Consider the following 14,661-nt stretch of genomic DNA (forward strand, 5'->3'; position numbering starts at 1 on the left):
ACTGACGAGTAAGAAACCAAATTCAGCCTCGCCATTTCCTCCTGTGTATTATTACCACAGCAGCTGGGAACGTAGAACACGTGATTAGAAGTCACCTGATGACGTCTGCAACATTCTGCCAACCACAACATGGCCGCCGCAAGTCGCGCGTTCACCTGATGCCATTCATTAATCACTCATAATGATTTTTGGTACCTGCTGTTTGTCACAGGCACGGATATAACTTTTCCTCTAATGACTCTAGCGTTATTTTGCGTCAAGCACACGCAGACCGTTCTTGGTGGCGCAGGGCGCACTTATCTGACGTCATCATTGTGCGTCACGGCGTGAATGGATCCAGGGACGCAGGGCTGCGGCGGATATGGTGGAAGGTTGAGCAGCTTGTGCAGAGGAGCATAGAGGAAGTAGGAGGCAGCCGGGCGCCGGTGTAGTGACTGGGCCGGGCAGTGCTGGTATAGGCTGCGGGGGGCGCTGCAGTCACACGTGGTTACTGATTCGGAGCCCTGAGCGCACCATGTGAGAGCGCCGCCCGCCGGAGGACACCGCGCCGCCATGGCTGCCGGCTGCAGGGCAGGGGCTCTCCCAGGCTGGAAGCTTCACATCTCCCGGGAGCTGCGGAGGAGAGACCGGGAGCAGAGGCAGGCCTTCGAGGAGCTCATCCTGCAGTGTAAGTGCCGCGGCCCCTCACCACGTGTCTGTGTGTATATATATATATATAATATCTGTGTACTATGTATATATTGTGTGTGTGTGTATATACAATATCTGTGTACTATGTATATATGGTGTGTGTGTGTGTGTGTGTGTATATACAATATCTGTGTACTATGTATATATGGTGTGTGTGTATATACAATATCTGTGTACTATGTATATATGGTGTGTGTATATACAATATCTGTGTACTATGTATATATGGTGTGTGTATATACAATATCTGTGTACTATGTATATATGGTGTGTGTGTGTATATACAATATCTGTGTACTATGTATATATGGTGTGTGTGTATATACAATATCTGTGTACTATGTATATATGGTGTGTGTGTGTATATACAATATCTGTGTACTATGTATATATGGTGTGTGTGTGTATATACAATATCTGTGTACTATGTATATATGGTGTGTGTATATACAATATCTGTGTACTATGTATATATGGTGTGTGTATATACAATATCTGTGTACTATGTATATATGGTGTGTGTATATACAATATATGTGTACTATGTATATATGGTGTGTGTGTATATACAATATATGTGTACTATGTATATATGGTGTGTGTATATACAATATATGTGTACTATGTATATATGGTGTGTGTGTATATACAATATCTGTGTACTATGTATATATGGTGTGTGTGTATATACAATATCTGTGTACTATGTATATATGGTGTGTGTGTATATACAATATCTGTGTACTATGTATATATGGTGTGTGTGTGTGTATATACAATATCTGTGTACTATGTATATATGGTGTGTGTGTATATACAATATCTGTGTACTATGTATATATGGTGTGTGTATATACAATATCTGTGTACTATGTATATATGGTGTGTGTATATACAATATATGTGTACTATGTATATATGGTGTGTGTATATACAATATATGTGTACTATGTATATATGGTGTGTGTATATACAATATCTGTGTACTATGTATATATGGTGTGTGTATATACAATATCTGTGTACTATGTATATATGGTGTGTGTGTGTGTATATACAATATCTGTGTACTATGTATATATGGTGTGTGTGTGTATATACAATATCTGTGTACTATGTATATATGGTGTGTGTGTGTATACAATATCTGTGTACTATGTATATATGGTGTGTGTGTGTGTATATACAATATCTGTGTACTATGTATATATGGTGTGTGTGTGTATATACAATATCTGTGTACTATGTATATATGGTGTGTGTGTGTATACAATATCTGTGTACTATGTATATATGGTGTGTGTGTGTGTATACAATATCTGTGTACTATGTATATATGGTGTGTGTGTGTGTATACAATATCTGTGTACTATGTATATATGGTGTGTGTGTGTGTGTATACAATATCTGTGTACTATGTATATATGGTGTGTGTGTGTGTGTATACAATATCTGTGTACTATGTATATATGGTGTGTGTGTGTGTATATACAATATCTGTGTACTATGTATATATGGTGTGTGTGTGTGTATACACAATATCTGTGTACTATGTATATATGGTGTCAGGGTGGATTTGATTTAAATCACTAGTCAGTAAGGCTTGATTTAAATCAGTGATTTAAATCAAAGTTTCTACCTAACTGAATTTGACTCCGCAGAGGTCCCAGCCTCTTCTTCACGGCAAAAATGTTACAATATGAACAGAGTTGAGAAAAAGACCTTAATCCTATTGTTCTACAAACCTATGAATACAGAATCAACCCCTTCAGTGCCAAGTCCAAGAAGTTAGACAATATGTTTCTGATTGCGGTGAGTCATCTTCATCACCGCACTTCTCATGATGTTGCCTCATTCGCGCCACCAGGCCTTGCATCTCTTTGTTGCATCGTTTGCATTTTGCACGCATGCCTGCCGTACCGATAGGCGAAGGAGCTTCATTAAAATATTCCCAAACTGGGTCTCTTTTACGGCCTGCTGCCATTATAAGGAAAGAATGTAATAAACCTCAGATCGTACACACAAACAGATCCAGACTTGTCTGTCTGTGGCTATGCTGCAGTATTGTGCTCAAAGTTTCACTTTCATTTTCTTGTCTGCTTGCCCTTCCTCCTCCTCACACTTAGATTCACATTCTTCTTGTGTTGTGCAGATCTATTCCACTCCAAACAATCAGAAACATATTGTCTAACTTCTTGGACTTGGCACTGAAGGGGTTGATTCTGTATTCATAGGTTTGTAGAACAATAGGATTAAGGTCTTTTTTCTCAACTCTGTTCATGTTGTAACATTTTTGCCGTGAAGAAGAGGCTGGGACCTCTGCGGAGTCAAATTCAGTTTTGAGAACTGAGTAAGTAAAGCGAGCGTCTGTGATAATATAGGAGAGAAACTGCCTAATAATCCTACAGAAACCTCTGGAAGAGCAAGGCATTGTGAATGTTACACATATACAGCCTTTATTCTACTGAGTTAAACAACTCAGCTTTATCTCATGATGGAAGAACCTTTGGATGGTAAAATATTTTCCTCAAAAAGCAGTTTATTGAAAAAAATCCGATTTAAATAAAAAAAACCCGATTTTTTTTTTTATTTTAATTTTTTTTTTATTTATTTTTAAAAAAAAAAAAACATTGATTTTTATCCACCCTGTATGGTGTGTGTGTGTATATACAATATCTGTGTACTATTTATAGTGTGCATGTATATTGTTTGTGTGTGTGTGGAGTGTGTATATTCCTTGTATAGAAGTGGAATGGCACCAACCTTCACCATCAGCCCTTCTCCTTTTTAAAGCTGCTATTCCTCTCACATGTAGTTTACCAAAAGCAACTGGATTCTGGCACTCAGCTTAACAAAACAGTGATAATTCCATTTTCCATATGAAGAGATAAAAGACAGCGGCACTCACCAGTATGCTGAAATGAACGTCTTTAATGTGCCTTCAGTCCATAACACGGATTATATTAGACACATGCCAGGTTATTGTGAGGGAGCGGGGAGGGCAAGTGGACGACGGCCATTTCGTGCAATCAGCACTTCTACGGGTCCATGACATAATGTGTGTGCATATGTGTATATAGCGTGTGTATGTACAGTATATATATCGTGTGTGTGTGTGTATATATATATATATATATATATATATATATATATATATATATATATATATATATATATATATATATATATATATATATATATATATATATATATATATATATATATATATATATATCTAGAATACTACTTCCTGCAATTTGTGCCAACTTCCGTGGCTTTGTCCGGAGCTAATGTCCGGAGATAAGTGACGTCAACAGTGTCCAGTGTCTGATTGGTTGCTGCCTGCTGCGAGCGACCAATCAGAAACGTGCCGTACTGTGACACACTCTGCCCGCCATTTTGGTGTGATTTTTGAATTTTTACCTCACAGCAAGTTTCTACTGCGTGGAGGCGGGCCCAGTGACGTTGCTCTTCAAGCTCCTGCCGAATTTCGTCAAAAAAATGATAATACCATTTACCAAAACTATATATATTTAGTTGTGAAGTGGTTCAGTGACATTTTCACACCAATTTTGAACTTTTGTTTGGTGTTTTCTCCATATACTGCCTATTATTCACTGACTGTTATACTGAGAGACTGCCGTTTATTAACCTCTTCTTTGCCACATTGGGTATATTGCTCTATTATTTGCCACATAAGGACATTGTCCATTATTGCCCAGCAATTTCTCTGCAATATAAACTGCCTATTTAATACCTGATGGGCACACAAGTATGCGCCAGTATGGGTACTAAGAGCCTTTCCACATAATAATGAAATATTTTAAAATGTCATAGAACATACCAATATACATAGTTATTGATACATATTATTTATTATTTACATTATTGTTCTTAAGCAAAGAACCGTTGTTGTGGCATTTGCCACAACACGCAAAGTTGTCGTCTGATGTCTTTCATCCCTCCCCTCATAAGCATGTTCATGGATCCTGTGTAACTGTACCTTAAATAACAAGAATTGTCAAGAGCTGGTGAGTGCAGCCATTTTTTGTTCTTTCTTACTATTATTTATTAATTGTATTATTCTTACATTTGAATAAATAAAGTATATATGGATTCTAGACTCCCGATTCTTTAGAATCGGGCTGCCATCTAGTCTAATATATAATTGCCTAGAATACTACTTCCTGCAATTTGTGCCAACTTCCGTGGCTTTGTCCGGAGCTAATGTCCGGAGCTAATGTCCGGAGCTAATGTCCGGAGCTAATGTCCGGAGCTAATGTCCGGAGCTAATGTCCGGAGATAAGTGACGTCAACAGTGTCCAGTGTCTGATTGGTTGCCGCCTGCTGCGAGCGACCAATCAGAAACGTGCCGTACTGTGACACACTCCGCCCGCCATTTTGGTGTGATTTTTGAATTTTTACCTCACAGCAAGTTTCTACTGCGTGGAGGCGGGCCCAGTGACGTTGCTCTTCAAGCTCCTGCCGAATTTCGTCAAAAAAATGATAATACCATTTACCAAAACTATATATATTTAGTTGTGAAGTGGTTCAGTGACATTTTCACACCAATTTTGAACTTTTGTTTGGTGTTTTCTCCATATACTGCCTATTATTTTTGTTCTTTCTTACTATTATTTATTAATTGTATTATTCTTACATTTGAATAAATAAAGTATATATGGATTCTAGACTCCATCTAATATATATATATATATATATACACACACACACACACACACACACACACACACACACACACACACACACACACACACACACACACACACATATATACACACACATACACATGGATTTTCCTAAATGGTCGGTGCAAATGACAGTCAGTCTAATAAGTCCTTACACGTTAGATTATACATCAAATTTTATTGAAGAAACCTCTCAATGATAACAGTATAATCTCCAAAATGAACAAAAACTCAATGCACTGTTCCAAATTATTAGGCACAGTAGAATTTCTATACATTTCATATGTTTTAAAGAACTGAAAATGCTCATTTGTGGAATTTGCAGCATTAGGAGGTCACATTCACTGAACAAAAAGCTATTTAACTCCAAAACCTCCTAACAGGCCAAGTTACATGTTAACATAGGAGCCCTTCTTTGACATCACCTTCACAATTCTTGCATCCATTGAACTTCTGAGTTTTTGGAGAGTTTCTCTTGTATTTTTTTGCATGAAGTCAGAATAGCCTCCCAGAGCTGCTGTTTTGATGTAAACTGCCTCCCACCCTCATAGATCTTGTGCTTGATGATACTCCAAAGGTTCTCTACAGGGTTGAGGTCAGGGGAAGATGGTGGCCACACCATGGGTTTATCTCCTTTTATGCCCATAGCAGCCAATGACTCAGAGGTTTCTTTGCAGCATGAGATGGTGCATTGTCAGCATGAAGATGATTTGCTCCTGAAGGCACGTTTCTGCTTTTTAGACCATGGAAGAAAGTTGACAGAAACTCTAAATACTTTGCAGAGGTCATTTTCACACCTTCAGGAACCTTATAGCATCCTACTAGCTGTTTCCTTGTGATTCTGTCCCAAAATGTGACTCCTCCGCCTCCTTGCTGACGTCGCAGCCTTGTTGGGACATGGTGGCAATCCACCAACCATCCACTACTCCATCCATCTGGACCATTCAGGGTTGCTCGACACTCATCAGTAAACAAGACTATTTGGAAATTAGTGTCCATGTATGTCTGGGCCCACTTTAACTATTTCTGCTTGTGAACACTGTTTAAGGGTGGCTGAATATTAGGTTTATGCACCACAGCAAGCCTTTGAAGGATCCTACACCTTGAGTTTCGTGGGACTCCAGAAGCACCAGCAGCTTCAAATAACTGTTTGCTGCTTTGTAATGGTATTTTGGCAGCTGCTCTCTTAATCCCATGAATTTGTCTGGCAGAAAACCTTCCTCATTATGCCTTTATCTGCATGAACTCTGTCTGTGCTCTATTTCAGTCACAAATCTCTTCACAGTATGATGACCACTCTTAAGTTTTCATGGAATATCTAATGTTTTCATTCCTTGTCCAAGGCATTGCACTATTTAATGCTTTTCAGCAGCAGAGATCCTTTTTAGTTCCCATATTACTTGAAACCTGTGGCCTGTTTAATAATGTGGAACATAATTTTTAAGTAGTTTTCCTTTAATTAGAATCACCTGGAAAACTAATTATCACATGTGTTTAAGATTGATTTCAGTGATCCATTGAGCCCTGAGACACAATAACATCCACAAGTTTATTTGAAAAACAAAACAATTAAATCTTTGACACTTAAATCCAATTTGCATAATAATTTGGAACACAGTATAAATACTACGTGGCCTGTGCTATATACTATGTGGCTGCTATATAAATACATATTGTAGAATACCCGATGCGTTAATACAGGCCACGCAATATAGAACAGTGGCCACGCAGTATATAGCAACCACGTAGTATATAACGCTGCCCGCGCAGTATATAGCAGCCACGCGGTATCTAACACAGCCCACGTAGTATACAGCAGTGTGGGCACCATATCCCTATTAAAAAAAAAAATTATTAAAATAAATAGTTATATACTCACCCCTGGGATCCAGCGAAGCTCCGGCGATACGCGCACGGCTGCCGCCATCTTCCGTTCCCAGGATGCATTGCGAAATTACCCTGATGGCTTTTCGGTCTCGGGAGACTAAGTCTTCTAGGTAATTTTGCAATGCATCGCCGGGAACGGAAGATGGCGGCCGGCGCGAGCGGCTCGGCGGACTACAGAGGGTTTTCTATTATTTTTAACATTACATTTTTTTTACTATTGATGCCGCATAGGCAGCATCAATAGTAAAAAGTTGGGGACACACAGGGTTATTAGCAGCTGTAACGTTACCCGCGGCATAACGCGGTTCGTTACCGCCGACATTAACCCTGTGTGACCGGAGGGGAGTATGCGGGCGCCGGGCACTGACTGCTGGGAGTAAGGAGCGGCCATTTTCTTCCGGACTGTGCCCGTCGCTGATTAGTCGCGGCAAAAATCAGCGACTTGGATTTCCATGACAGACAGAGGTCATGACCAATGAATATCCGTGACAGAAAGACAGACAGACGGAAGCGACCCTTAGACAATTATATAGCAGAATGAATATATCTATCTATCTATCTATCTATCTATCTATCTATCTATCTATCTATCTATCTATATATATCTCTAGATGGTGGCCCGATTCTAACGCATCTGGTATTCTAGAATATGCATGTCCACATAGTATATTGCCCAGCTGGCGTAGTATATAGCAATGTGGGCATCATATCCCTGTTAAAAAAAAATAAAAATAGTTATAAACTCACCTTCCGTGGATCCAGGAAGCGTTTACCGATGCTCCTCACACGCTCCGGTCTCAAGAGTGCATTGCGGTCTCGTGAGATGATGTAGCGGTCTCGTGAGATGATGTAGCGGTCTCGCGAGACTGCTACGTCATCTCGTGAGATCGCAATGCATGAGCCATCACCGGAGCGTCGAGAGGAGCGGGAAAGGCGCAGGAAGGTGAGTATGATGATTTTTTATTTTTAACATTAGATCTTTTTACTATTGATGCTGCATACGCATCAATTTCTTAAAATACTCACCCGGCTCCCTCACTGGCTGGCGCTGCTTCCTGTCCAGGCCGCATCTTCTACTGTATGAGCGGTCACGTGGGGCCGCCGATTATAGTCATGAATATGCGGCTCCTCCTCCCATAGGGGTGGAGCCGCATATTCATTACTGTAAATGAGCGGCCCCACATGACCGCTCATACAGTAGAAGGTGTGGCCAGGACAGGAAGCAGCGCCAGCCAGCGAGGGAGCCGGGTGAGTATTTTAATAACAGCGGGCGGGCGCACAGGGGGGGGAGAGGGGTGGGGACATGGATATTTATTTTAAACATGAGAAACAAAAAAAAAAAAGGAATATTCATATCTTCTCCACAGCAAACGTTGCTGCAGGGAAGATATGAATGGGGCTTCAGCACCAGATGCAGGGGACAGCGCTAAACTTTAGCGCTGTCTCCTGCACGGTGCGTGTGGTACCCAGTGGGCACACATGTGCCGCACATGTGCCACACTGATGTGCCACAGAAACGCACGGGCACACGGACACGGATAATTCCGGTACCGAAATTATCTGGACGTGTGGGACTACCCTAACGTGGTGCAATGCAGCCATTAACCCTGTGTGAGCACTGACTGGAGGGGAGTACGGAGCGGGCACTGACTGCGGGGAGGAAGGAGCAGCCATGTTGCCGCCGGACTGTGCCCGTCGCTGATTGGTCGTGGCAATGGTTGTGGTCGTGGCAAAACGCCCACAATCAGTGACTTGGATTTCCATGCCAGACAGAGGCCGCGACCAATGACTATCCGTGACACAGACAGAAAGACGGAAGTGACCCTTAGACAATTATATAGTAGATAATTATCTCTCTACATGCCTTGATTATGGCATTGGTCACCACAGAGGATAGTCGTGGAATTATACAAATCACAGGATTGATAGATGTTGATCTGCAAATGATAAAATGGAATCAAAGTTTTCAGATCCTGCACTTGGACATCTTGGCTGCTGTCTAACGTTAGTACTCAATGCCTGAGGAAGGTTCGGCCGCACTGAATGCTCTTGGGCAAATCCTCAAGATCCACTGCTGGCAGCTCGCATTGCAAGTTGATCATTTTCCAGATGTCCGGAGACATTGCAGGCCATGTAAGCATGATTAGACCACACATGCAGCTCACAGTAGCATAAGTAACAGGCGGCTTTGTTTCTGTGGGTTTCCACAGACATACTGATGGGGAATTTAGATTGTGAGGACTGTGATGTGTGTAAAGCGCTATGGAATTAATGGCACTATATAAGTAAGCATAATAAATAAATCCCACTGGTTCTATTTTATGCTGCTAGTGAAATTGGACATCATATAACAAGGCTCGGTATCAGAAGCAACATCATGACTCCCACGTCAGACTCCCTCCTTTTGATGTAGGCTCACCGTCTGAGCTCACATCTTTCCCTTCATATGTCAGCTGTTTTTAACAGCTGAAATGTGCCCGGAACAGCCCTGGGTGGAATCGCGGTCCAAATGCGGCTATTAACCAACCCTTAAATGCCGCTGTAAAATGCTGACAGCGGCATTTAACTCGCTCTTCCGGCCATCGGGCTGGAAATCCGCCCTCTGGTGACCCCCGCCATGCGATCGTGGGTCACCGGTTCGTTGGCATGACAACCAGAGGTCTCCTGGAGTTGTCACTGCCAGATTGCTTTGAGCGCCACCCAGTGGTCGGCACTCATATCAGGTAATTCTACTACATGGAGGCAATCAAGTTTAAAAATATGAAAAAAAGAAATAAAAGTTCAAATCGCTACCTCCTTTCGCCCCATTCAAAATAAAGCAATGAACAAAAAATTAAACATACACATATTTGGTATCGCCGTGTTCAGAATCGCCCAAACTATCAATTAAAAAATTTTTTTTTTTTAACCTGATCACTAAATGGTGTAGCAAGAAAAAAGTCAAAATGCCAGAATTATGGTTTGTTTGTTTTTTTGTCGCCGTGACACTGCATTAAAATGCAATAACGAGGGATGAAAAGATCATATCTGCACCTAAATAGTATCATTATAGTGTCTGCTTGGGGGCGCAAAAAATAAGCCCTCACCCGACCCCAGATCACAAAAAATGGAGACGCTACAGGTATCGGAAAATGGCGTAATTTTTTTTTTTTTTAACAAAGTTTGAACATTTTTGTCACCACTTAGATAAAGAACCTAGACATGTTTGGTGTCTGTGAACTTGTAATCACCTGGAGAATCATAATGGCAGGTCAGTTTTAGCATTTAATGAACATACCGTATATACTCGAGTATAACCCGAGATTTTCAGCCCATTTTTTGGGGGTTGAAAGTGCCCCTCTCGGCTTATTCTCGAGTCATACCCAGGGGTCGGCAGGTGAGGGGGAGCGGACGCTGTCTAATTATACTCACCTGCTCCTGGCGCGGTCCCTGCAGGTCCCTGGCTTCCCCGGCGCCGGCAGCTTCTTCCTGTACTGAGCGTTCACATAGTACCGCTCATTACAGCAATGAATATGCGGCTCCACCTCCCATAGAGGTGGGGCTGCATATTCATTACTGTAATGAGCGGTAACGGTGACCGCTCCGTACAGGAGGAAGCTGCAGCGTCGGGGAAGCAGGGACTGCACAGCGCCAGGAGCAGGTGAGTATAATGGGGAGGGGAGCGCTGCGCGATATTCACCTGCTCCTGGTTCCGAGCACCGCTCCATCTTCAGCTGTGACGCTCAGGTCAGAGGGCGCGGTGACCTGGTTAGTGCGCGCCCTCTGCAGAACGTCAGTGCTGAAGACGCTGAAGATGGAGCGGCACCGGAACGACGAGCAGGTGAATATTGAAAGTGCCGGGGGCCTGAGCGACGGAGAGGTGACTGTGATTTATTTATTTTTTACCGCAGCAACAGCAAATGGGGCAAGTGTCTGTATGGCGCATCTATGGGGCCATAACATTTGTATGGAGCATCTATGGGGCCATAACGTTTGTGCAGCACTATATGAAGCAAGTGTTTGTATGGGGCCATAATTAACGTTTGTGGAGCATTACGGTATATGGGGCAAGTGTCTGTATGGAGCATCTTATGGGGCCATAATCAGCATTTGTGCAGCATTATATTGGGCAAATGTGTCTATGGAGCATCTTATGGGGCCATTGTTAACCTTTATGCAGGATTATATGGGGCCATCATAAACTTTATGGAGCATAATATGGGGCTCCTGATTCAATATGGATATTCAAAAACACAACCTACTGATGTCTCAATTAAATTTACTTTTATGGTATCTATTTTTACGTTTGACATTTACCGGTAGCTGCTGCATTTTCCACCCTAGGCTTATACTCGAGTCATTAAGTTTTCTCAGTTTTTTTGTGGCAAAATTAGGGGGTCGGCTTATACTCGGGTCGGCTTGTACTCGAGTATATACGGTAGTAAAAAAGCCAAACAAAAAACAAGTGTGGGATTGCACTTTTTTGCAATTTCACAGCACTTGGAATTTTGTTTTCCCGTTTTCTAGGAGACAACATGGTAAAACCAATGTTGTTGTTCAAAAGTACAACTCGTCCTGCAAAAAACAAGCCCTCACATGGCCATTTTGACCAAAAATAATAAAATGATGGCTCTGGGAAGAAGGGGAGCAAAAAATTAAAATGCAAAACCAAAAATGCCTTTGGTCATTAAGGGGTTAATGGTAGCCAGGGCATATAAGTGCAGGGATTTCTGCTAGCAGTGCTGATACTCCATACTGAATAGATCAAGCGATTTAGAAAATGGTATTTGCGTTGTTTCATAATTTTCATATCATTACTCTGTCTATCCATCCTGTGATTTTCATAGTTGAGTTTATAAAGGTGTCTGTATATAGAACCAAAGGAATGAGCATCTGTAATATCTAATGCCTGCAGAATGAAGGAGTGATTGCTGCTGTAGAACCCCTTTAACCCGCTGCTGCAGCCAATCTTCGTTAATAAATTTCCATTTTCCCCTCTCCTTCTATCAAGAGCCATACTTTTTTTTTTTTTTGTCACCTTGACATAGCCATATGAAAGCTTATACCTTGCCAACCAAGTTGTGTTATTGAATACCGCTGTCCATTTTACCATAAAATGTAGTGAAAAAAAGCAAATTCCAAATGAGGTGATGTTGTGAAAAAACACACTATTTCACCATTGTTTTTTGGGTGTTTTTACTGCTTTCATTGTATGGTAAAAATGACCTGGAAACACGATTCTTTAGGTCAGTACGAAAAAAGAGATACTGTAGTTTTTAAAATTAAGTGGCTTTTTTATGTGTCACACCACCATTCTTCTGTCAGTGGACGTGTTGTGGCTTGTTTTTTATGGTACTATTTTGGTGAAACATACAGTTTGATCACCTTTTTATTGGATTTTTTGGGAAAAGTATAGTGACAGAAGGTCAATTTTGGTATTTCTTGTCTTGCCTTGTCTTCTTCTCATGGTGCCATATCATCCCCTGGTAACTCGTGTACACACATCCGGTCATATACTTGAAGTAAAAGAAATGTGATCTAATAGGCCAGGCCACCTTCCTCCATTACTCCATGCTCCAGTTCTGATGCCGACACTGATTCTGACTAGTGATGAGCGAATATACTCGTTACTTGAGATTTCCCGAGCACGCTCGTGGGTCCTCCGAGTATTTTTTAGTGCTCGGAGATTTAGTTTTCATCGCCGCAGCTGAATGATTTACATCTGTTAGCCAGCATAAGTACATGTGGGGGTTGCCTGGTTGCTAGTGAATCCCCACATGTAATCAAGCTGGCTAACAGCTGTAAATCATTCAGCTGAGGCGATGAAAACTAAATCTCCGAGCACTAAAAAATACTCGGAGGACACCCGAGCGTGCTCGAGAAATCTCAAGTAGCGAGTATATTCGCTCATCACTAATTAATAATCTTTATTTTTATATAGCGCTAACATATTCCGCAGCGCTTTACAGTTTGCACACATTATCATCGCTGTCCCCGATGGGGCTCACAATCTACATTCCCTATCAGTATGTCTTTGGAATGTGGGAGGAAACCGGAGTACCCAGAGGAAACCCACGCAAACACGGAGAGAACATACAAACTCTTTGCAGATGTTGTCCTGGGTGGGATTAGAACCCAGGACCCCAGCGCTGCAAGGCTGCTGTGCTAACCACCGCGCCACCATGCTGCCATAATTCTGACCTCTCAGCCGCGAGCTGTGATCTTCTATCTTCTGACCCTTTTCTATCATATCCAGCTGTGACTTTCCCAGTAATTTGTTCTCCAGTAGCTCCACCGAGGGTTAGGACCATGGGAAACGTTGTCACCCAAACACCTTTTTTGGTTTTCAGCTTAGAAGATGGATTGTAGACTCTGCTGTCAGTCGCGATCACGGACTGTCACTGTTAAGTTAAGCTATATTCACATGCAGGGATTTTGCAGCAGTTTTTTTTTTCTGCAGCCAACAGCTGTTTTCTTGGCAGTAAAAACACGGTGTTCAAGCTGAAGGTTTTGCTGTTTTTGCTGCTGATTATATGTGAAATTTCAACTAAAGTGTCTGGCAGCACTAGCTGAGTGGGACGCTCGTCCACGTTTACCAGGGAACCGACTTGGAAATATCACAGCAACCAATGAAATGTAGACGGCCTCCTGTTAAGTTTAAAAAAAGAAGTTTATTCCCCCCATAAAGAGCACAATTTTTCAACCCACACCATGTTTTTTTTTCCAAGTACACGCAATAAAAAACATGGAGAACTTATATAGTCTGGTTTACAAGCAAGCCCCAGTCGCCATCTAGACAAAGCCCACGTACATGGAGATCTAACACTTATAAGGCTATGTGCACACGTGACTCCGTCTCCACAGCCCTACATCGAAGTACATTTTCTATGACTGCTTTTTATTATGAGCGCACCCTCTGCCCCATTTATCAGATAAGAAGTCGTCAGGATCTGCTCTGGGTATTTTAGAACAACCTCTTCGTTTTATTAGCACAGATATGGTTTCCTTTCTGGTTTATACAGCCGATGCATCATTTCCTGTAGAGAAGTGTTTTTTTTTTTTGTTTTTTTTTTAATTCCACGAACCCGTTGTATGATGCCAGAAGAGTGGCAGGGGGAAGTTTCATAAAATGAGGATTATGTCCTTTTGCAGAAGTTTGCCTTTTTGTGGGGGCTGCTTCTTGTTTAAAAATGGCAATCTGAAAATATTGGTTTTAATTTTGATATTTGGTTTGGTTTTCGTTCCTTCCAAATTCTGTAACAAGAGGAGTAGGAAGGAGAGGAATTATGTATGGGAGCTGAATCTTTAAGGTCTTGATTTATTAAATGGGGTTTTCCCACCGTGAAAGTACATTTTAGTCAATAGATTTTGTAATAAGAAGATATACAATTGGTTG

At 41.6% G+C, this 14,661-nt stretch overlaps 1 protein-coding gene across 5 annotated transcripts in view; it reads left to right on the top strand.

Annotated features, from left to right (window-relative positions):
• Window positions 1-305: 305 nt before the first annotated feature.
• ATG16L1 (autophagy related 16 like 1) overlaps window positions 306-14,661 on the top strand; it is a 90,205-nt gene continuing 75,849 nt past the window's right edge. For 3 of the 5 annotated variants that reach the window (XM_069727774.1, XM_069727771.1, XM_069727773.1), the window contains exon 1: window positions 322-667. In XM_069727774.1, coding sequence (XP_069583875.1) covers window positions 553-667 — 115 coding nt within the window. In that variant the 5' untranslated portion in view covers window positions 322-552. Of the gene's footprint in view, window positions 668-14,661 lie in introns of all 5 variants that reach the window. The other 2 variants (XM_069727769.1, XM_069727770.1) reach the window with 2 other exon arrangements.

The sequence above is a fragment of the Ranitomeya imitator genome, chromosome 5, assembly GCF_032444005.1.
Source record: "Ranitomeya imitator isolate aRanImi1 chromosome 5, aRanImi1.pri, whole genome shotgun sequence".
NCBI lineage: Eukaryota > Metazoa > Chordata > Amphibia > Anura > Dendrobatidae > Ranitomeya > Ranitomeya imitator.